The sequence below is a fragment of the Telopea speciosissima genome, chromosome 5 (assembly GCF_018873765.1).
Source record: "Telopea speciosissima isolate NSW1024214 ecotype Mountain lineage chromosome 5, Tspe_v1, whole genome shotgun sequence".
Lineage (NCBI taxonomy): Eukaryota > Viridiplantae > Streptophyta > Magnoliopsida > Proteales > Proteaceae > Telopea > Telopea speciosissima.
Genome location: NC_057920.1, coordinates 19,162,686 through 19,185,448, shown reverse-complemented (window position 1 = coordinate 19,185,448; position 22,763 = coordinate 19,162,686). Strand labels below are relative to the sequence as shown.

Sequence of the window (22,763 nt, the reverse complement as noted above, 5' to 3'; positions counted from 1 at the left end):
AGAAACCAATTTTGTTTTCAGTTTTGTCGTCCCCAACACCGTTTGGTTGTCCAACAAATTAATTGTTGGCTTACTTACATGTGAAAAGATAAGAACAAGGATATAAGATAAGAACATAGGATATAAGATAGACCTAGTAGCTTGGATAAGAATTCACTGCGGTGCACATTCATGGTGTTGCTATGTATTTATATCGCATGTGAGATATGTTACACTTTTGTATTTTGAATAACAAAGAAAACTTGAGTTTGAGTGGAATACAAGCTCCTATATACAAGGTGCTCAAGAGAAGAAATAGGAAGAAGATAAGTTGTTAGAGCTTTGCATGAGATAACCCTTGACTCGATCAACATGCAAACTGTTAATAGCTTTCAAATTTGAATTTGAAATTGAAATTTCTTCCTTATCCTTAATACGCCCCCTCAAGCGAAGCGATCGGTCCACGACTGTGAGCTTGGCAAGTAAAGCACGATACTATGGTTCTGGCAAACCTTTGGTCATTATATCTGCGATCTGATCTTGACTTGGAACAAGGCATACATAGAGATTTTTGGTAGCTACTTGTTCATGAACAAAGTGGTAATCTATCTCTATATGCTTTGTTCTAGAATGGAATAATGGATTTTCCGCAAGATACGTTGCTCCTATGTTGTCACAGTATAAAATTGGAACCGGGCATGAAACACCAAGATATACCAATAACTGTTGCACCCATATTAGTTTAGCTGAAGCATTGGCCAAGGCTTTGTACTCAGATTCAGTAGACGATCTTGCAACAGTGTGTTGCTTCTTGGAACTCTAAGAGACTAGGTTATCACCCAAATATATACAGTAGCCACCTGTTGATCGATGATCATTAGAACAACCAGCCCAATCTTCATCCGTATATGCACTGAGTTATAATGATGAGGATACACGTAGATAGATGCCAAGATCTAGTGTGTTCGTTATATAACACAATATGCGTTTGACTGCAACCCAGTGCTCCGTTGTTGGTGAATGCATGTATTGACAAACCTTGTTAACCGAATAAGCTATATCTGGTTTAGTCAAGGTTAAGTATTGCAAGGCGCCTACAGTTCTTCAGTAAAGTGTTGGATCTGAAAATGTATCCCCACTTGTCTTGGATAGATGTGTGGTAGAACTTGGTGTGGGCATAGGCTTTGCTGCCTCCATGTTTGTCATCTTTAAAAGATCTAGGGCATACTTGGTTTGAGAGAGGTAGAGTCCTTGAGAGGATCTTGTGGCCTCTATACCAAGAAAATAATGTAAGGTGCCCAAATCTTTAATAGCAACTCATTTGCTAGTTGAAGTATGACATTCTGAACTTCTTGTGTTGTTGTGCCTGTGATGATTATGTCATCGACATAGATCAAAATGTATAGGAGCAGCCCATTTTTGTTGCGAACATACAATGATGTATCTGCTTTAGAGGACTGAAAACCGAGGGTTACCAAAAAAGAACCAAGCCGATGAGCCCATGCTCGTGGTGCCTATTTGAGACCATATAAGGCACATTGAAGATGATAGATGTAATCTGGACGGGCTGGGTCAACAAAACCCTATGGTTGAGTCCTATATACTTGCTCTTCTAGAGTTCCATTCAAAAAGGCATTTTGAATGTCCAGTTGATGGAGCACCCACCCTCTAGATACTGCTATGGAGAGAACTATCCTAATGGTGGTTGGTTTTACAACAGGGCTGAAAGTATCGAAGTAATCGATTCCTTCTTGTTGGGTGAAGCCCTTGGCTATAAGACGGGCCTTGTATCTTGAGACAGTTCCATCAACATTTCTTTTTATTCTAAACACCCATTTGTTACCGACCACATTTAAAGATGGTGAGGGTGGCATAAGTTTCCATGTTCCATTCCTCATTAGGAGCATCAAACTTATCACTCATGGCCATTCTCCACTTTGGATCTTTGCTGGCAGCGGTGTAGGATGTAGATTCCTCTTCTTGGGTCGGGATGGTGGATAGGAGAGCTTGTGGTAAAGGGTGTCTAGTGGCAAGGAGGTTCAATTTTAGAACTGGTTTAGTAGTTCCAGCTCTTGAATGGGTTACCATGTGATGGGTATTTGGGTTTTATGGGGGCAATTGTAGGTTGAGGTTGAGTTGATGTGGTGGGTTGGGTTATGATGGGTTATATTGAAATAGATGGATTTATAGTGGGCTGAGTTGGCTCATTTGTGTTTAGGAGTGATGGTGGAGAAGCAATGGGCAACGACACTTGTGATGGAGCTCGTTTTGAGCTTTGGATTGATCTACCTAAGGTGGCAGGTGCTTGGTTAGAGCTAGGAGTTCTCGGCTAGGGCTGATAATTGGAGTAGAGGAATTAAGGGATGGGAAAATTACAACCCTATATTCTCTATGGGGAGGGGGCAGGGAAAGATTACATCAGTGTTGATAAATGTGGGGTTGGGAGAGATAGGGGGGAAGTTACACATTGTGTTAAAGATGTTTTATAAGGAAACAACATCTCATCAAAAACTACATGCCTTGAAATGTAGGTCTTCCCACTATTGATGTTGTAATATTTGTAGCCTTTGTGTGAATTGCTATACCTAACAAAAACACACTGAGTTGATCTGTATTCTAACTTTTGCTTGTTGTATGGCCTTAACCAAGGGTAACAAGCATGAATTTAGCTCGTCTCCAGGGAGGCGAGCGCCCAGGGTGCTGCTAGGGGGCATCCAGGGGTTGAGCTGTGCCGCACACATCTCGGTGCATGCCTAGGGATTATGTAGCATAGCCCAACGGCTGGCAGCGCCCTAGGCGTTCCCTACTCCTTGGAGACGATCCTGATCCAACAAGCACACCCATAGGTTCGCATCAATGTGAAATCAGGGTCTTCTTTGAAAAGCATTTGAAAAGGAGACCTATTCTTCAACACTGGCGTTGGAAGGCTATTTATCAAATATACTGCAGTGTCAAAGGCCGAAACCCAGAATTGCCTAGGTACACATGCATGTGCCATGAGAGATAATCCTGTTTCCACCACATGGCGATGCTTACGCTCTGCCCTTCCATTTTGTTTAGAAGTATGAGGGCATGAGTACCTGTGCACTATTCTCTTTTGATGGAGAAAGTTGTCAAATTATTTATATTCATCAGCACCATCAGATTGAAAATTAATAATTCTGCAGTTATGATAATTTTCCACATATGCATTAAATTGAATAAATACTTTTAATGCTTTTGATCTTTGTACTAAGGGAAAGATCCAAGTATATCTACTAAAATCATCAATGAAAGATATATAGTAGGTATAACCTTGGACTGATGGTATTGCCGTAGGTCCCCATATATCGGAATGAATCAATTGGAAAGGTTTGGAAGCAGTGGATTTATTCAATGAAAAAGATAACTTATAGGACTTTCCCATTTGACATGAACAACAAATAGAATTAGAAACAGTAGAAGATACTGGCAGTTTAGAACTACGAATAATAGTGTTCAAAATGCTAGAAGAAGGGTGACCAAGACGGTCATGCCAGATAGACCTGGAAGTTCATTCGCCAATATCACTTGGCTGATTATTGGAGTTGGAGGAAGACACTGCTGTTGTGGGAAGACGATAAAGGCCATCTTTATTCGTTCCTTTGAGTAGAATATTCCCTGTTCGAGGATCCTTCACAAAACAACAAGAAGGGTGAAATTCTAAAACAACATCATTGTCAACAATGAATTTACTAACAGATAATAGGTTTTTGGTTATTTTGGGGACATGTAAGACATAATTAAGATGAAATTTATGGGAAGATGAAGAAAAAAAAGAGATGCCAGTATAGTTAATGGCCAAACCTGCACCGTTACCAACTTTGACCTGATCAGTACCAGTGTATGGACTGTGAATATGCATATTTCCCAAGTCAGATGTCAGATGGTGTGATGCACCTGAGTCAGGATACCGGGCAGCATCATAAGATGCCATGGGTGTTGCAAGGAGAGCCTCTGGTGGTGTGGATGAAGCTGAAGCCGCAGGTCCCTGGAAGTTTGGATTATACCGATTATAGCAAGACAGGGCCGAATGATAGCCACGTTGACAGATCTGGCATAATGCTGCATTGTTCTGTCGTGGCTGATTTGAGTAATTAGGGCGACCTCTTCCACGACCACGTTGATAGTAGTTGCTCCTCCCCCTGTTAGAATTATTTTTTGAGGTAGGCAATGAAGGGGTGGCGGCAACATTAGCCTCAACAGTTGGTAGATCCAATATTGGAGATCTTTGTTCTTTGAGAATTTCTTGGCTTAGAAGGAGGCCAGTGAAATCGTCAAGACTGAAAGGGTCAATCCGGGTAGTGACTGATGTGGCGAATGACTCGTATTCATTACATAATCCTTTAAGAATACTAAAGATAATATCTGGATCAGCCACAGGATGGGAGGCGGCAGCAAGATTTGCGACCAACTCCATGACCTTTTGAAGATAATCGATCATGGAGCTGGTGCCTTTTTTTATCTGCAACAGTTGGTACTTGAGCTGCATCACACGAGCCTGTGAATGAGAGGCATTCGTGCGTTCCAGGGTCTTCCAGGCAGCATGAAAAGATGTGAGGCCAATGATGTGAGCAATCGAAAGCTCGGTCGGTGAAGAGATGATCCAGGAGAGTATGATCGATCTTGGCGCCTCCAAGATGTGTATGCGGGGTTCACAATTGGGGTGGGCATGGATGATTCGGCAACATCGGTGGGAGGCGAGTGTTTGGGGTGAGCATTGAAAGCTTCCATCGACATATCCAAATAGATCATGGGCATGAAGAAGTGGGAGGAATTGGGACTTCGGAGGAGATAGTTGGATCGTTCAAGCTTGATGGATAGCAACTGAACTATGTTTGTTGGAGAGATTATCGATGGAATAGAGGAGGTGGTGGTGGTGGAGGAATATGAGGAAGTCATGATAGCTTAGGACGTTAGTCTTAGGCTCTGTATACCATGAAAAGATAAGAACACATGATATAAGATAAGAACACAGGATATAAGTTAGACCCAGTAGCTTGGATAAGAACTCACCGCATTACACATTCACGGTGTTGCTATGTATTTATATCACATGTGAGATACATTACAGTTTTGTATTTTGAATTTTGAATAACCAAGAAGACTTGAGTTTGAGTGGAATACAGACTCCTATATACAAGGTGCTCAAGAGAAGAAATAGGAAGAAGATAAGTTGTTAGAGCTTTGCATGAGATAACCCTTGACTCGATCAACATGCAAACCGTTGATAGCTTTCAAATTTGACTTTGAAATTGAAACTTCTTCCTTATCCTTAATAACATGAAGGTATGGGGTTTCTCTACTAACATGGACACTGTTATTTCTAGCCCATTACATTGTTCCCCTTCCACTTTCTGTTCCCATTTTCCCTCTCAAGATCAGCCTGTTTTATTATTTTCTAGATGCTTTGTGCCTTCATTTGGGCGAGGTGTGTGGGTTGCTTTACTTTTTGCTCAACAGAGTTTTGTTTGGTAATATCTGGGCTCTGCTATCACATGATGTTACGAGAATCACAAGAAATAGAAATCCTGCAAGGATTGCAAGGAGCTTTGGAGTAGGGATTCGCTGAACTAAACGTCTCAACCAATTTTGACATTTTCAACAGATGGTTTGATGATATGAAGTCAAAGGTTTGACCTTGGGAGGTGTTCTCATTTTTGTGGCATATATATTCCTAGTTCATAGGTTAACTGTGAAAACTTTACACTCCAAGTTGATCTAGGGGTGTTCTGATGATGGATGTTTTGTTAGATGCTTTGGCTTGATATTATTGCTTTTTCTGTTTCCTAAAAAAAAAGACCACCGTTCTACAAATTCATTTCGGGTTAGAATTTAGATCAAGGATATGGATGAGATCCATCTTTATAACATGGGCCCACCCAAAGTCTCAATGTGATTTGGATTAAAATTTCTGAGCTTTTTTCTTGTTCGCTATCAGGATTTTCCCGTCATTTTTGCCCAAACGAGGTCTAGAACTTGGTAAACAATGTATTTCCTTACCTTTCAAAAAAGCTAAAAAAAGCTACATGCATGTATAGATTTTAGAACATCTAGCATATGATCGACCCTTTCCCCTCGCAAAAAAAAAGAGGACAGAATGGAAAAGATGATCTACAACAAGAAATTATGATCGAGTTTTCCTCCACTCACAGTGACAGAAGAATTCCCTCATGGATGACCATAATTGGTAATGAAGAGTGCCCGAAAATAATGGAAGGAATTTTGAATCTCCAACACATAAGGAGAGTAATAATGACTCACAATGGCGAAGGAAAATTTTCTCCAGAAAATGTTGGAAAATAAAGTTCAAAGTAATAAAACTTATCTGTTAAGAACCTTGAGATGTTGTTGCCAAGTTACAAAGCCAAATGATAGAACCAGAGTGTTGATGAAGATGGAGCTGCCAAGAAGATGATGTACGTCCAAAGAGTTGCAGAAGCACACGAACACAACTGGTTGAGTCACATCCAAATAGACGCTCTTCTTAGGGTCTGAAATGCCCTATTTAGTAGTGCAACCGGGGTTCTCGCACTTTACCTCCAAGATAAAACAACTACTGAATGGAACGTCTTATGCACACAAACTTTGATTAAATTAGGAGAGCAAGGCTAGTTTCACTAATCATTGTTTTGAAGGAAGGTTTTAATGCAACCAATAAAACAGAGACAATAGAATAGCATATCACCAAACAATGTTTACAAAGTAGAAGATGAACTCGTATTGATATACTATTTATAACTGTATGTATTCAAAACTATTTTCTGTTGAGTATTCACCCCAAATATATATATATGTATGTACGTATGGGCATATCCCTGTACATATAGGTATCTTTACGTATAGAGAGATACCTCTTTCTAGAACACCTGACGCTCTTTGTTGCTTGCTCTCACATTACCAAACAAAATAAGAATGCAAAAGACAAACAAAAGGAGGGATGTTTCAAAATGGCAAAATGCAATCAGATTGGTATAAATGTCCATTCAAAATGGCATAAACACCCTCTGTCCCCTATTTGATGGAATCGATCAAAGAATTTCCTATGTACGAAATTATATATATATAATTTCCTGATGTTCTTTGTACCGCAGTGCAGCCTGCCTAGACACATGGGCCTACCATTCAAGGGGGCAAGGTGGTCATTTTGCCCACCCCCATGTGTCTGGGTGCAATCTACGCCCCCAGCACAGAGAACATTTGGCGTATATATATAGATCGAAAATCCTCATCCTCTTTTGACGGTTGCTTAATACAAAAAATTGTACATTGCGTGGCTCCTGCACTTAGATCTAGGAGTATGGAATTATCATCTCATCTTATGAAATAAAAAATCTCGTGCATATTGAGGCCATTGTACATGCTCTCATTGGCCCTGTGCTTGTGCAGGGCTGTGCAACCACCAGACAGCGATCTCTTATGTCATATGTATAGCTGAATCCTTGGTTTTAAGAAAAAGGGGGGGGGGAATAATGCTACTTGGTCGCGTGGACCGCATGGCTCCTGTGCCTACACATAGAAGCGTATGAAAGTACCACGTTGCTCCATGGAAAGACGGAAATCCCATCCAAGGCGATACTTGCGTGCGTGCTCCCAATGGCTAACATATGTGTAGACTCTAGAGGCCCAGACAACGATCTCTTTCCCCCTTCAACTCCCCCCCCCCCCCCCCCGCCCCAAAAAAAAAAAAAATAACCATAAAAAATGTGGACTTTGGCTTATATTGAAAAGGAGAAAAGTTCTTTGTGGGGGTGTATCGTCACACTTAGATATAGAGGAGGTGAAATGACCACCTCACCCCCCATGAAAGGAGAAAATTCCACCTCCATAATGTCAACGTGCATACTGTCATTGGCTCCCACACGTGCAAGTGCCACACTCCCCCACAAAATACACCGAACCACTAAAAAATCTATCACCTGAATGATGTAATGGCCGAACCACCTACCTTACAATTGACTCTTTGAATTATTATTATTTTTTTTAATAGATAATATCACTTTATTACCAAAAGGAGGAAAAAGAGAAAGGAGGAGGAGGGGGGGGGGGGGTTGGGTGGGGGAGAATTGGCTCTTAGCAGAATATATCTTTCTTCTTTGTAAATTAGAGATGTACGAATGAAGCTAGACACTTCCAAAACCAGAAGTGCCAAATAAAAAGTACACTCACACTTTTGTATGGTTGTTAATTGGCTTCCATATAGACCTTTTTTATAAGCATTATAAGTTGGCCACGTACCAATAGGATCCAAACCACAAATTAAAGGGTGTGTTGTCGTCTGTTATCAAGAGTTTCGGTGCAAGGAGGAAAACCAACCAACCAACCATGCATCATCCAATTACTCAGTTATATTATGATTGCAATCTCAGTGGGACCTTTGGATCTAAGCAATTGATTAAAGAAACAAGAAGGTGATGTCCCTTTCATAAACCGGTGGCAGATACGAAGCTACCAACCACATTAAATTCTAACTACCAATCTCATTATTGGTTTTTATGCCATTGCATTTCATTAGTATCTTTATTGATTAGATTTTGGATCAAGTGAATCTCTTGAACGAGGCTTCAATCAGTGTTGAGAAGGTAAAATGAATGGGGGCTGAGAGTTAATATTTTTTATCGGTAAATTAAATTTGGGAAGCAATTTTCTATCCGGGAGTGTGGCCTACTCGAGCACTCCCATGTGTTTATCTCTCTCTTCCTCAAAACAAGGGGGGCAGAGATGTCTTTTCATATAAGGAAGAGAGAGATAGACTCATGGGGATGCTGGTGTAGGCCACAATCCCAGATAGAGATCTTTTTCCCTCAATTATAGAGCTAAACAGACAAAAATATACAAAAGAAAGGCTTTACAAAACCCTAAAAATCCAATAGGACATGCCCTATTGGCAACAACCCCCCACCCCCAATTATCAATAAGCCAAAAGTTTCAAGAAGTTCTCTTCCCCCTCAAGATGATGGAATGAAACGATTTTCACTGTGTTAATGGCAATGTTCTCTACTTGGGAGTTTAGGCTGCTCCCAGGCAGCCATTTCGGTCATTCAGGGAGGGTGGGGCGATCATTTTGCCCACCCCATGTATTTGGACGCATCTTATGCCCCAAGTGGAGGGAACGTTTTCCCATAAATTATAATGTATAACAATCTATAAAGGAAGAGAAATGCATGGTGCACGATATTGGGGTTCCACATGGAAGTAAGAATTTCATATCGAAAGTGAATAGCCCAATGTGGAGACTTATGGGTACTTGAACTCTCTCTCCTTAATAATAAACTTTTAAGGATGAGTTCTACCCAAATTCTTAACAATTATATCAACACAAGACTGCACACCACATAGCTTTGTCATACAATATGGAGCAACCGGAATTCTATCGTCTATTGCACTAGTTATTTTCCATTCATTAATTCTAAAACTTTATTAGTTATTTTCAATTAATGACAATATTTCCACGAATTTTTTTTTTCATCATTAATAAGATGCTTAGTTCCACATTAAAATGCATGGTGTTTGTTATCATCAAAACTCAAAAACTTTTAAGATAAAATATATTTGGGGTAAAATAGGTAACCATCTTAAGAGTAGGCTCAGGACAACTTTCAGTTAACCCTAGAGTTTCTTTTTCCCTCCTTTTAATTACCCAATATTCCAAACAAAGAATTAATCATGTAGAAATGGCTTTCAAAGGGCAGTCTCTTAGCTTTCACTCGCCATAAAAAATCTAGGGTTGGGCTTGAGGTAGTCCCAAGCGAACCAAGCTAAGAAATCTAAGGTTGGGCTTGGTCCATACTGTTAGGGTTTAGGGTTTAAGCACTGGTTGCTTAAAGCATTACACCCTGTGTATCAAGTTTGAAATATCCAAGCTACTACCTCCAACTAGTATTTATAGGTATAACTAGGGTTTAGGTTAGATGGACTAATTACTAGATTACCCCTCACAGCCTGAACCATAATACAAGTAGGATTATATTAGAACATATAAAGAGATATTACCATAATACCCTTACACATACTTTGACTTATTGCTGTCCCATTGAGAGTGCTCCATAGACTCCTTGTTTTAATCCTCTTACTTCTGCTTCTTGGGCTGAATCTCTGTGCTTCCAAAATCTGTGTGGACATATATAAATTGATAGTTAGAAATAACAACAGCAGCTCATCCTCCATTTTTTAAATTGTGGTCGGAACTCCCATCAGTGATGACGATGGTAACTTTGATGTGAAATATTAAGGTAAAAATACAAGGTTGGGTGCGGTATTGGTGGGGAATTTTCCAGATTGAGTGAAGGGTGTAAAGATGAAATCCTCAGGAGGATTGGAGCTTAGGTGAATGGACGTAATGACATTTACAATAGCTTTGGGAAAAATATTATGGATTAAGGGGTATCTCTAATTCCATTCTCTATAATGAATGAGGCCCTCAACCTTGTGATCCATGCATCTTTCCAGATGTTCACAGATTTTTTATGCTTGGCAATTGGATATAAGTCTTTTTTTGATAATAATTGGATATAAGTCGTTTGACATTGAGAACAAGAAGGGTAAAGGGCAAATTTGTCTAATTAAAGTCATTAGGGTTTTGCTAACCTGATAGTTCACCCAAATGTTCCACATAGTTTTAAGAAAAAGATAAATGTCCAAACACACAAGATCACTCTCTTTGGGAACCAGTAAAATAAAGGTTGGGAGAAAAAACAAAAAAAAGGGAAAAAAATTCTCTGAACCGCTGGCATAGGATACACTAGCATTTCTGCGTCTATCTCTTCTTCACATAAAATGTCTTTGCTGTCCTCTAATGTACAATATCATTTTACCACACCTCATAAGTGCGCTTCCCTATGCCGTTTGATCATAGAACCCTCTCTAAAAAAGTAGATTATTTGCCATGATTGGACAGTTAGGCCATGTGTTTATATGATGACAGTCAATGTAATTGGATAAACCATCATTGATTAGCATTGAAATACTTATACTCAAATGGTTTTGTAATTTATGGACTAATTCTAGAAATGCAAAGAAGGTAAGGTATATACTTGATACAGTCAGTTTCTCTCTCTCGGAAAACCCTAAAGTTTCTGAAACTTCATCTTCATCACCGCTGTTCCCCTTTTCATGGTTTTTTCTTCAAGATGTAGCACCTCCGCCCGTGACGTGAACTGTCTCCGCCACGGCGCCACAGTGGCGTGCTTGTCTCCGCCCCAAGTGGCGTGCCCGTCTCCGCCCCTAGTGGCGTGTACCTTTCCCTTTTTTCCTTCCCTTTCTTTGTCTTCTTTCCTGAAATTGCAACTCCAACCCATCGTTTCCCCTCCTGTATTAGGCCTCCAGAATCGCTTTTTCTTGTTCAGCAACTCGTGTTTCCAGAACCAGAGATGGGAATTTCTTCAGGGCTTTCCAGGGTTCTGGCCTTCTGGTGCTCTCAAAGTCTCTTCTTCTTCACCTTTTGTATCACTCGCCTATTCTCAAATCTTTTAGACCTGATTTCCTTTCATTTTCCCTTCCCTTTATTTTCCTTCTCTCACCAGCCTCTTCACGATCTCGGCCTTCATTGATGTCGGAACCTAGCAATTATCCTTCGGTGGGAGCCACTGACGGTCTCACCGACAGGGGAGTTGGAGCCAGCTTTGAAGGAAGTTATGCCGCTGCAGACGCCGGAGGTCTCAAACACTGCTTCTTCATCGTATGTACCCTGTATCACCGCAACCACCCCCTCACTTCAGACGAGAACCTATCTGCCACCAACGTTTCCTCTCCCACCTTCCCAGTACTCTGTTACTCTCATTCCCATCACGGTGGTTGCAAGGTTCACTCCACCATTACTTTCTGTCCCGTCCCTAACCTACTCATCGATGCTGCGGGTTTCAGGCCCAAGTCCGATTACGCCAACGATGTTGGCATTAGCGCCCTCGATAACGAAATCTGGCCTAAGTGGCCCAACCTTTCTGCCTCTAATTTGTCATCTGTACCTTTTTCTTGGAAAGATTGCTTCGAAATCGGGCATGTACGGGAAGATTTTTCTTTTTTATTTTCTTTTGTGCGTGTGTTTGCAAGTGTTGTCGACTCTAATATTGGTGGTATCGAACTTTCCGTCGATTTCGTAGCACCACCCGCCGTTCAACCTTCACTATCCCTCTCCTGTTGCTAGACGATCGACACGCATGGGCGGGTTGGCGTCAATTTCTTCGGCATGTCTGGGACCCCCTCTATTGACACAAATGTGCATGCACTTAAGCTTAATTGTTTCTACAGTTTGTTTACTAGCCTGAATGACCCTGTCACTAATGACATGTGAGACTAGATCAATTTCCACTTCTTTGTTTTGGATATTGTATATCCATACCTCACGTTTATCATTAGAGTAAATTTTAGAAAAAAGGTCCTCCTAAGCATCTCTATGCCTAGTAAAGTATAACGTTTAACTATTTACCACCTAGTAGTATACGTATTAGTGAAAATTAAACAAAGAAAATTGTTCAAACTATGATTCAAAGTTTGAATAAAATTATCAAAATACCATCAAATGGATATGAAAATAAAATACAAAATATCATCTTTTGTACTTTTAGCTACTTCTTCTATTAATTTTAAGCTGAAATTACACCAATGAGATGCTTTCCTAGTCCTGGACTAACCCATGTATTGCCATGTGGCAATTTGGGAAACGTTATACAGAAAACCCATAAATAAAAATCGATAAAAACTTATGGTAAACAATTTTGAATTTGTATAACAGTGACCCAAAACATTAACCATTCCAATCTACCAAAAAAAATAAAGACCATGCCAAAGAAAAAATTTCCCCCTTTGCGCTGAAAGATGAATTACATGAAAGAATAAATTACAAAGAATAAATATTACAATACCTTCCAACCAATATAATTTTAACTTCGATATATATATGTATCAGGCAAGCATGCCACATTTTCATATCAAGGATCTCTTGTGCTTGTGTACTGAGAATACAGACAAAGAAAAGCCCAAATAATGGTCGGACTATTGCAGGTTTTCACTCTTTCTTGATCGTACACCATTTTAACATTGTGTTAGTATCTCAGCTCCATCCTCCGTAACCAGTAAGGTGTGCTCAAATTGTGCAGAAAGACTTCCATCTTCTGTAACGACTGTCCAGTCATCATCCCACATAACTGGGTTACTGCTACCAATTGTCAGCATTGGCTCTGCAAAACAGATCATATGACTTTAGCAAAACCGACCTTGTGCACTTTACTGGGCAAGGCTTCGCAACAGATGCACAGATAGAAAATTACTAAACCTGCATTTTCTGAATATGTATTAGTCCGGAAACCCTGCTAATGTACAGGCTCGAAACTTCTACCTCTGAATTACTTTGTTATGTAGATACTTAATTTTAGGGTAATATGCATGCAAATAAGTTTTGCAACCACAGCATGGTACACAGGTTGATTTATTAAGGCACCTAGCAAAAAAATTCAACATAGATATTACATATTTTGGTTCACTCCAATAAATAGACTGGTGAAACAGGATTCATGTAGCCAACCCCATTTAGACCGGAAAAGGCTTAGTCGAGTTGAGTAAAATATCATGATCCAATCTCAAGTCAAACTATCTCTTTTAACCATACAGATTTGTCCCACAAGGCACCTGGAAAAGAAATACTAGGGCCTGCATGATAACACTTCGATTTCTCTATTTCTCTACTTTTTTTTTTTTTTGTTCCTGAGAACACAAAAAAGAATAGAATCCGTTTGTTGACACCGGTTCATTTTTTTGTTCCTAGGAATGAACTAGGATAAAAAAGTTGCTGAGAAATAGAAAAAAAAAAAATCTCCAATTTGAAGGGAGTTGCTCTTTAATGAGCACATGGCTAATTTGATGGGCAAAGCAGCAATTTCATGTTCAAAATAAAACACCATCTCCAATGAAACTTCAACCAACACCACCGCCGCCGCTGCTGCCACCTCCACCACCGCACCGCCACCGCCACTTCCACCACCACCACCACCACTGCTATCGCCACCCTGTTTTAAGTTCTTTAATTAAGTTCTCAAAGAGTGTCGCCTTTGCCCCATAAGCACTCCCCCTACCTCCCGCTTGTCCTCTATGGTTTGGTTGCCCCACCCTTCTCCCTCCTCATGATCCCTTGGACCATTTGGAATGTTTGAGGTCTCAATACCCCAGCTAAACAATCTGATATTCGCTCCCGTATTAAGTCCTCCAAGTCCCCTCTTTGCTGTCTCTTGGAGACCAAGGTTCTCGTGATCCCTTGGACCATTTGGAATGTCTAAGGTCTCCATACCCCGGCTAAACAATTTGATATTCGCTCCCATATTAAGTCCTCCAAGTCCCCCCTTTGCTGTCTCTAGGAGACCAAGGTTCTCGAGTCCAACTCGTCCCGCATCTATACCTCCATTGCTCCTTCCTGGTCTTTTCTCGCCAACTATTCTCACTCCCCAAATGGTCACATTTGGATCCTTTGGGACTCATCAAAGTTTCATATCTCAGTCTCCTCCTCCTCCTCTCAGTTCATTCACCTCAACATTTCTGACCACCTAGACAACCACATTTTCTTCTTCACTATGGTTTATGCCCTCAATTGTCCTCTTGATCAGCTCCCCCTTGGGAAGGCATCCGCTCCCTTTCCTCCTCTGTGGGCTCCTCCCCTTGGGGTCTGGGAGGCGATTTCAACGTCGTCCATTTCAGCCATGAAAAAGTGGGAGGGACCCCTCTTGACCATCAAGCTGTCGAAGCTTTCAACTCTTGTCTTGAGGACTCTAGGCTAAACGACCTCAGATGGTCGGGTACTGACCTCACTTGGCACAATAGACGCTCCGGCCCCAACAGAGTCGCTTGTAAACTGGAATGAGTCCTTGTCAATGAATCCCGGCTTTCCTCCCTCCCTCCCACGCCCCCTTTGACCTCCCTAGGTTATCCGATCACAACCCCATCTCCCTTTTTGTCCTCCCTTACCTTTCCTTCAGCCCCAAGCCTTTCAAGTACTTCGACATGTGGTCTTCACATCAGGATTTCCTCCCTGCTGTCATAGCCACTTGGGACATTCTGGTCCAATCCTTTTCCTCCCCCCTTCTGGCATTCTCAAAAAAGCTTAAGAATGTCAAATCTGCCCTCAAATCTTAGAACCTCTCCTTCACTGGAAACCTCTCCTCTCGTGTCACTTCCTACCGAGATAACCTCACATCCATCCAATCCCGTCTCCATTTGGATCCCTTCAACCCCTCTCTTGCGGACGAGGAAAAGTTAGTTGCCTCCGAGCTCTCCTCCTTGCTTTCCTAAGAAGAAAGCTTCCTTAAGCAAAAATCCCATATTAAATGGCTCGAACTTGGGGACTCAAACACCGCCTTCTTTCACTGCTCTCTTAAAGCCCGTTCTAACTCCAACTCCATCCTCTCCCTCACCTCCTCTGATGGCTCTATCCTGTCTTTTGTGGATGCCATCAAATCCGAAGTCATGCCTTATTTCACCGACATCTTCTGCACCCCCCCTCTTCCCCCCTCCTCCCCCATTCTGGATGACCTCATCAACAAATTCATTCCTGTCCACCTCCTTAGGCCTTAGCTCTCTTCACCCCATCCCCTCGGATTCAGAAATCCTTTCCGCTGTCCGATCCCACAAGTCCAACAAAGCTCCTGGCCCTGACGGTTTCAGCATGGGATTCTTCTTCTCCTGCTGTGACATCATCAGTGCTGACCTCACCCATGCCATTAGAAGCTTCTTCTTCAACCCTAGGCAAATCCATTCCATCAATCACACCTTCCTTTGTCTCATCCCCAAGAAGTCGGGCACCTCCTCCATGGTCGACTTCAGGCCCATCTCCCTTTGCAATCTCTTGTACAAATTCATTGCTAAAATCCTTGCCAACCGCCTTCAACTTGTCATTGATTCCATGGTTAGGGCAAACCAATCTGCCTTCATCTCGGGTCGTAGCATTTCCAACATCATCCTTTGACAGGAAATTGTTCGGGGCTTTGATCGTAAATCCCATTCCCCCTCCGCCATCATGAAAATTGATATCCACAAAGCCTTTGACTCCATCCGTTGGGACTTCATTTCCCAAGTCCTTCTCAAAATGTCTTTCCCCCCCTCTTTTGTCAATTGGATTCATATCTGTATCTCCTCCCCCGCTTCTCGGTTCTTGTAAATGGCAGCTCAATTGGTTATTTCTCTCCTTCGGTTGGCATTTGCCAAGGTTGTCCGCTCTCCCCTTTCCTCTTTTGTTTGTCCCTTGAGGTTCTCTCCAGAAGCCTTCAATCCAAAACCGACCTCCACCTCATTTCCCCCCATCCCCAAGTGCAAACCTACCAACCTGACTCACCTTGCTTTTGCTGATGACCTCATAATCTTCTCTAAAGCCGAATCTCTCTCCATTGAGTCCATCATGTCCTCCCTCCACCTTTTTCAAGACCTCTTCGACCTCCGCATTAACCTCCTCAAGTCCCACATTTTCCTTACTGGAGTCCCTGACACCACTAAAACCCTTCTCTCCTCCATCACCGGTTTCACCATTGGCACCCTGCTTGTCCGCTACCTTGGCCTCCCCCTCATCCCCGCCAGGCTCTCAGCCCACCATTGCTACCCCATTCTCAATCTCCTCCATAAGAGGTTGCAGCTTTGGAAAGCTAGGCTTCTCTCCTATGCAGGTAGGCTTGAGCTCATCAGATCAGTTCTCCAATCTTGTTCCTTTTACTGGAGTGGAGTTTTTGGCCTCCCCAAGGCTACCATCAAGGCAGCAAAGTCTATTATGTGTGTTTTCCTTTGGAAAGGGGTGGATTCAGCCAGATTCGTTCACCCTAAGAGTTGGTCTTCCCTTTGTCTCCTCAAAACTGAAGGAGGCCTAGGTCTTAGAAGGATCAAAGATGTCAATACTGCAAATTCTCTCAAGCTTATTTGAAGCCTCCTCACCAACAAAGGAACTATTTGGTCTTCTTGGGTTTATGTCGGGCTTCTCTGTCGAGACTCCATTTGGTTCGTTAGCATCTCATCCAATTCCTCCTGGGTTTGGCGCAGAATTTTGCAAGTGAGACACATAGCCATTGATGCCATCTCTAGCATGATTGATGACAGCCTCTCCACCTCTCTTTGGCTAGACAAATGGCACCCTTCCGGTGTTCTTTCCTCAGTTGTGAGCTCTCGCGCTAACTCCACCCCTTGCAAATCTTTGGAGCTCCCTCCCCCCTCTCCCTTTTGGCCAGCGAGGTAGAGGTGACACTGTTCTTTGGCTCCCCTCCCCCTCCGGTAGATTCAGCTCTCACTTTGCTTGGGATATGGTTAGACACAGAGGGACCCACTGTCCTTGGCACAAAGTTGTTTGGTTTAAAGGATATATTCCTAGCCACAACTTCACCTCTTGGCGTGCTCTCTCCAATTGCCTTCCTACCCAGACCTTCCTTATCCATCGCCACATCCAGGTCTCCCCCCGTTGCTGCCTCTGTTGGAATGGGCAAGAAGACTTTGATCACTTATTTTTGTCTTGCCCCTTTGCTTCCTCCATTTGGGGCAAGAATCTTGCGCTCCTGTTGGTCGGGTAGAAGAATTCCCCTACCCATCCACCTGGAATGGGTTTGGATTGATATGACTTTTGGAGTAAATTCGATTTGTGATTCTGTTGGCAAGCTTGCCTTTTGTGCTGCTATCTCCCACATCTGGATGGAGTGCAACCTCAAAAGATGGACTTCCAACTCTTGCTCCCTTGACAAGATTTGGAATGCCATCTCCTTTGATGTTTCATCTAAGAATAGTTCGCTTCCCATTGCTGATGTAAAGGTCTCCCCAAGGAACAAGCTCATTGTTGTCTCCTGGGATCTTCCCCTCTCCATTTTATGGCCTAGTTAGCTTTGGGCCCTGGTCTGTTGGCCCTCGGGCTTGTATATTCCTTCTTTTTTCTTCGTAATTTAATTATCATTCATCCAAAACAAACTTAAGCCCAATAAGCCTCTAAGAGGAGCCAGCAGCCAGCAATAAGTGGGAAGATTTGTTTGAAGATTGTGTGGGCCCATGTGACAGCACATGGGTGTTGCTACAAATTTACTTGGTGGCCAAGTTAGTTTGCTACTAAATATGTATTCGGCTACGTAGTAAATTAAGACTTACACTAAGAAGTTGCTTCTTTTTTAGTTCTATTTTATTTACTTTGTATTTCTATGTATTAGAGATCCTAATTAGTTGTGGCAGCAAAGAAACCCTTGGACACACATGAGGGTTGCATTTTTGTAATTCTTTGGATGCTATTACAAATAAAAGAGAAAGGGAGCAAGCCTCCCAAGACTTTGGCAAAAGTATTGTGTCTTCTTCAATGAAGCAATAGCTCCTATGGCTATGGTGAAGTAGCAGCAACCAAGGTGGTGAATCCTTGGAATGGTGGGTAGAGAAGCCTAACCTAGATCTTCGTGGTGAAGCCGGTTCATATCCTTATCTTTTCTTTTGTTCCTCTTTCCATCGATTCTGTCAATTTTCCAGCAGGTAATCTTCTTCCTACTGTGGCCATGTTCTAGGTATTTTCTCACTTTATCTTTGAATCCTAGTTGCTGTTCTATCATATTTATTAACTACTAAAGTTTTCTGCAGTCTTCCAACACAGAACCATCCCAATGGTTTTGGTTTCTATCGCTTTCTTTTCTGTATTGGGTTGTAGCTTAGCAACCATCAATCTCTACAGTGTGTTATCTCTCCTCTTTCTTTTCCGTCCATTCCCTACCATTCTAATACTATTTGGTCATTGTTTCAAACACTGATTTGCAGGTATTCATCATTAAGTTCTCTGTTTTCTGTATTAATACTAATTCTGGATGCAGGGATTCAAGCTATCATTCTAGCCAATCTAGCCATCGGATTGACCTCATCTATTGCTATTGTTTAACTCCCTGTTAATCGTACATTTGACCAGAACTTGAGGGCCATCTGACCCACGGATTGGGAGTTAGCAGTGTTCTCTTGAGTAACTAACTTCTGTTGACATAAAGTTTCTATGTTATGTTATACGGTTATACCTTGTTACAGCTTACAGCAGATCCAACAATTGGATCAGCTTGATCTTTGGAGGGATTGAACAGCATAGTTAGGGGTGTAATCGATCCTAATCTCAGCCCCATCTGACCATTGGATTGCTGTGTTTCTGTCCTGTGGTTATTGTGTTCTCTTAATCTTCCTTATCTACCTTAGAACACATCACTGCTTATCTGCTATTATAGTAGGAATCATATCCTGAGGACAATCTCAATTTTCAACATGCACGTAATAGTGTCAAGCTATGATGCATTTTCCAGTACATTATATTCAATGCTTACCTAAATTATCCACAATTCATTCAAGTTTATGTACTAATAATTACCGCAATCAGTTTACACATGCACAAGAGTAGCCAAAGCACCTTAGTATGAATGTAAAATGCAGAAAATTCTTTCATGAAGGATCAGAGTATCATATGCAACTTTTATATAAACTAAGAACATAAAGGATGAAATTTGGTAACATATAAATGCAACAGATAAAATTAAGACAAAGACGATTTAACTAAAACATAAGATAATACCAATAGTGAATGTCTGCCCCAAGACCATGCGCCCTCCTTCATTGTTTCCTACAAGGAATGAATGTTAGCTAAAACTAAACTAACAAAAAAATAAAAAAAAAGAGTTGGTGAAAGAAGAAAGAAATTATTAAAAAGAATGAAACTAATTATAGTTTAGCACTCATGTATGTTTTTGTGATGCAAACTCTAACACAAGACCAAGGGATGGTGTACTATTCCAATGGTATATGCTACGGTCTTTCCGCAAACCTTGAGAAGAGTTAAATCCTTTATTCTGTTATGTCCCTTGGTGGTTATGTCTTTGCATTATAATCCTGGATTGAAAATGACTTTTCTTTCAAAGTTAGCTATGGGGTAACTTTCCAGTCCTCTGATAGTAGAGACAATGAGATTCTCAATGAAATTGTCAAATCAGCTGATATATGTAAGGAAGCACAACTGCATTTTCATGATATTGGCAAAAGCTCTGGCAGCTCCAGACTTAAGCATCAGATTAGTATCTCTTGGGATTATGTCTTGTTCTACAGCAATTGATTTAGATTCTAAAATTAACACTAGAAGTTCTAGGGAACCCTAGAGTGTCAACTGGAACTTGGAAGACAACGATAATCTCCCATGACTGAAATGCAAAAGATATGTCTCTTTTATGTTTGGGGTTTGACATGCATATGAAAAATTAAGGTCAGAGGGTTCATTGGATTATGGCATTTTTGCTGTAAAAGAGCAGAGAGGGGCTGAACTAGTGGCAATCCTAGTGATATAGTGGTGAAACTGGATATTTGTCCCTTGGATGTAGGCACAGTAGCCAAACCATGTAAAATCTTGTCTTGTGTGTTGTGTTCTCTTGCTTTTGATCTAATTTTTATTGCATAAAGTGTGTGTGGATTGTGGGGGCTCAGACTTTGAAATACTCAACAAGAGCAGCATTATAGAAATACAGACTGTACTTACAATAGAACTACAACACCATTGAGTATTTTCCATAGTTATCAAGGCGGAAAGCCGACCATAGAGTTTTAGGGGGTCCAAAATCAAGGCAACACCATCAAGGTGGCAAGGAACTCGCCTAGGCGTCCAAGGTGACCAAGGAGCCTGGACGCCTAGGCGTCGCCAAGGGCACGCCTTGATAACTATGGTCTTATCCCACCCAATTAGGATCGGCTACATGAATCCTTCTTCCAATCAGCAATATTCAAAATCATACTTGTTACAAGTCCTAAGCTATGCATATCTTTCCTCACTACTTCTCCTAGAGTCATTTTAGGCCTACCACTGGCTCTTTTTGCTGCCTCCATCTGAATCAAATCACCGTACTGGAGCATTCAAAGGCCTCCGTCGCATATGTCCATGCCACCTCAAACGACTTTCTCAGAGCGACTATTAAATTGGCTTCAATTTGTTAATTCCTTTATATCTCTTTTCTACTTTTACCACTCATCCATCTCAACATCCTAATTTCAGCTACACTAAGTTTGTTTATATGTTGTTTCTTTTTTTTTTTTTTTTTGGGGGGGGGGGGTGTGAAAATAAAGAATTCATTACCAAAGAGAAAGAAGAAACAGGAGCTCCCCAAGAGAGGGGAAGGAAAACAAGGGAAAAATACAAATACTAAGCTTAGCCTTTATAGAAGGGAGAAGCGTCAACTTGCAGAAGAGAGAGAAAGACCCCAAGAATTAATAATACACCTATTTCTAGGGGTGTCTGCACACCGGGAGGGGGCAGCATCAATCTTAGCTCATACATAAAAATTAATGGAATCTAAAATCTGCTGAAGAGACCTAGACTTGGAGCCCATCTGCTGAGGTTTTGCCCAAACTACATGTGGTAGATTGCGGTTCCAAAAGCAAGCTTGCCCACAACATCACAGCAGAATTTCCTTGCAAAAGACATATCAATCCAAATCCATTCCCCGTTAAAGGGGAGGATTCTTCTTCTAAAGGGCCAGCTTGGAGAGGATACCTTGCCAAACCGAGGAAGAGAATGTGCAGTTGAAGAAGAGGTGATCCACATCTTCGTAGCATTCCAACAAAAGAAGCAATTAGGAGGGATAGGTAGCACTTGGAGATATATGTTGTTTTTTCACTGCCCAACATTCAACATCATACATCATTGCTGGTCGAATAGCTGTCCTAAAAATTTTCCATAAGAGTTTTAAAGGAATAAGTCGATCAAACAACACTGCCAATGCACCCCTCCAATTCATCCACCCTATCCTAATTCTTTGTGCAACATCATCCTCAACTTCTCCTTCTTTATTTATAATTGAACATAGATACCTAACATGTTCACTTTGCGATATCTCCCTACCATCAATTTTCACCACCTCACTTTCAATCCTATTGTTACTAAAGTTACACACCATATAATCACTTTTTGTTCTTCTTATCTTAAAACCTTTTCATTATAATCACTCGCTTTTTGTTCTTCTTATCTTGAAACCTTTTGATTTCAAGGTTGATCTCCATAATTCCCGCTTTGAATTTATCCCTGCTTTTGTTTCATCCACCAAAACAATATCATCAACAAAAAAGCATACACCAAGGGATCTGATCTTGAATGTCTCTAATCAGCTCGTCTATAACTAGCGGAAACAAATATGGGCTTAAGGCTATTCCATTGATATAATCCAATTGTAAATGGGAATTTATTACCCACCTCTCCCCTCAATTCTTACACTAGTCGCAACACCATTATACATATCTTTACTCGAAAACACTTTTTGTCTTTAATACTTCCAATTTAACTCTCTAAGGATTCTATCATAAGCTTTTTCTACGTCAATAAAGACCATATAGAGATCCTTCATACATTCTCTAAATCTTTCCATTAGTCTCATAAGCAAATAAATAGCTTCTGGGGTTGATCTTCGTACAATAAAATCAAATTGGTTATGCAAAATATTAGTTTCTTGTCTCAGCCCTCAGGCGGGTTTCAAATACTCTCTCCCATAATTTCATAGTATGACTCATAGGTTTTATTGCTCTAGTTATTGGCTTATTGCAGCTTTATATATCACCTTTACTTTTATAAGTTGGAACCACAATGCTCCCCTCCATTCATTTAGTATTTTCCGTGTACTCAAAATCTTATTACAATAGAACTACATGTTTAAAATTAATATTTATCAATAACTTTAGAAGCAGCTTCAGTGCTTCACAATTATCATCGTTAAAATAATAATGTTAATAATATTAAATCATATCATTACAGAAACGATGATCATTAACTGCGTCCATGTATA

General features: G+C 41.1%; 1 protein-coding gene across 3 annotated transcripts in view; it reads right to left on the bottom strand.

The window, feature by feature from the left end:
- The window catches only part of LOC122661281 (methionine aminopeptidase 1D, chloroplastic/mitochondrial), a 112,602-nt gene that overhangs the window by 9,699 nt on the left and 80,140 nt on the right, over window positions 1-22,763 (bottom strand). For 2 of the 3 annotated variants that reach the window (XM_043856636.1, XM_043856635.1), the window contains 2 exons: window positions 19,523-19,570; window positions 12,951-13,172 (listed from right to left, as the gene is read on the bottom strand). In XM_043856636.1, coding sequence (XP_043712571.1) covers window positions 13,027-13,172; window positions 19,523-19,570 — 194 coding nt within the window. In that variant the 3' untranslated portion in view covers window positions 12,951-13,026. Of the gene's footprint in view, window positions 1-12,950; window positions 13,173-19,522; window positions 19,571-22,763 lie in introns of those variants that run through there. The other variant, XM_043856634.1, reaches the window with a different exon arrangement.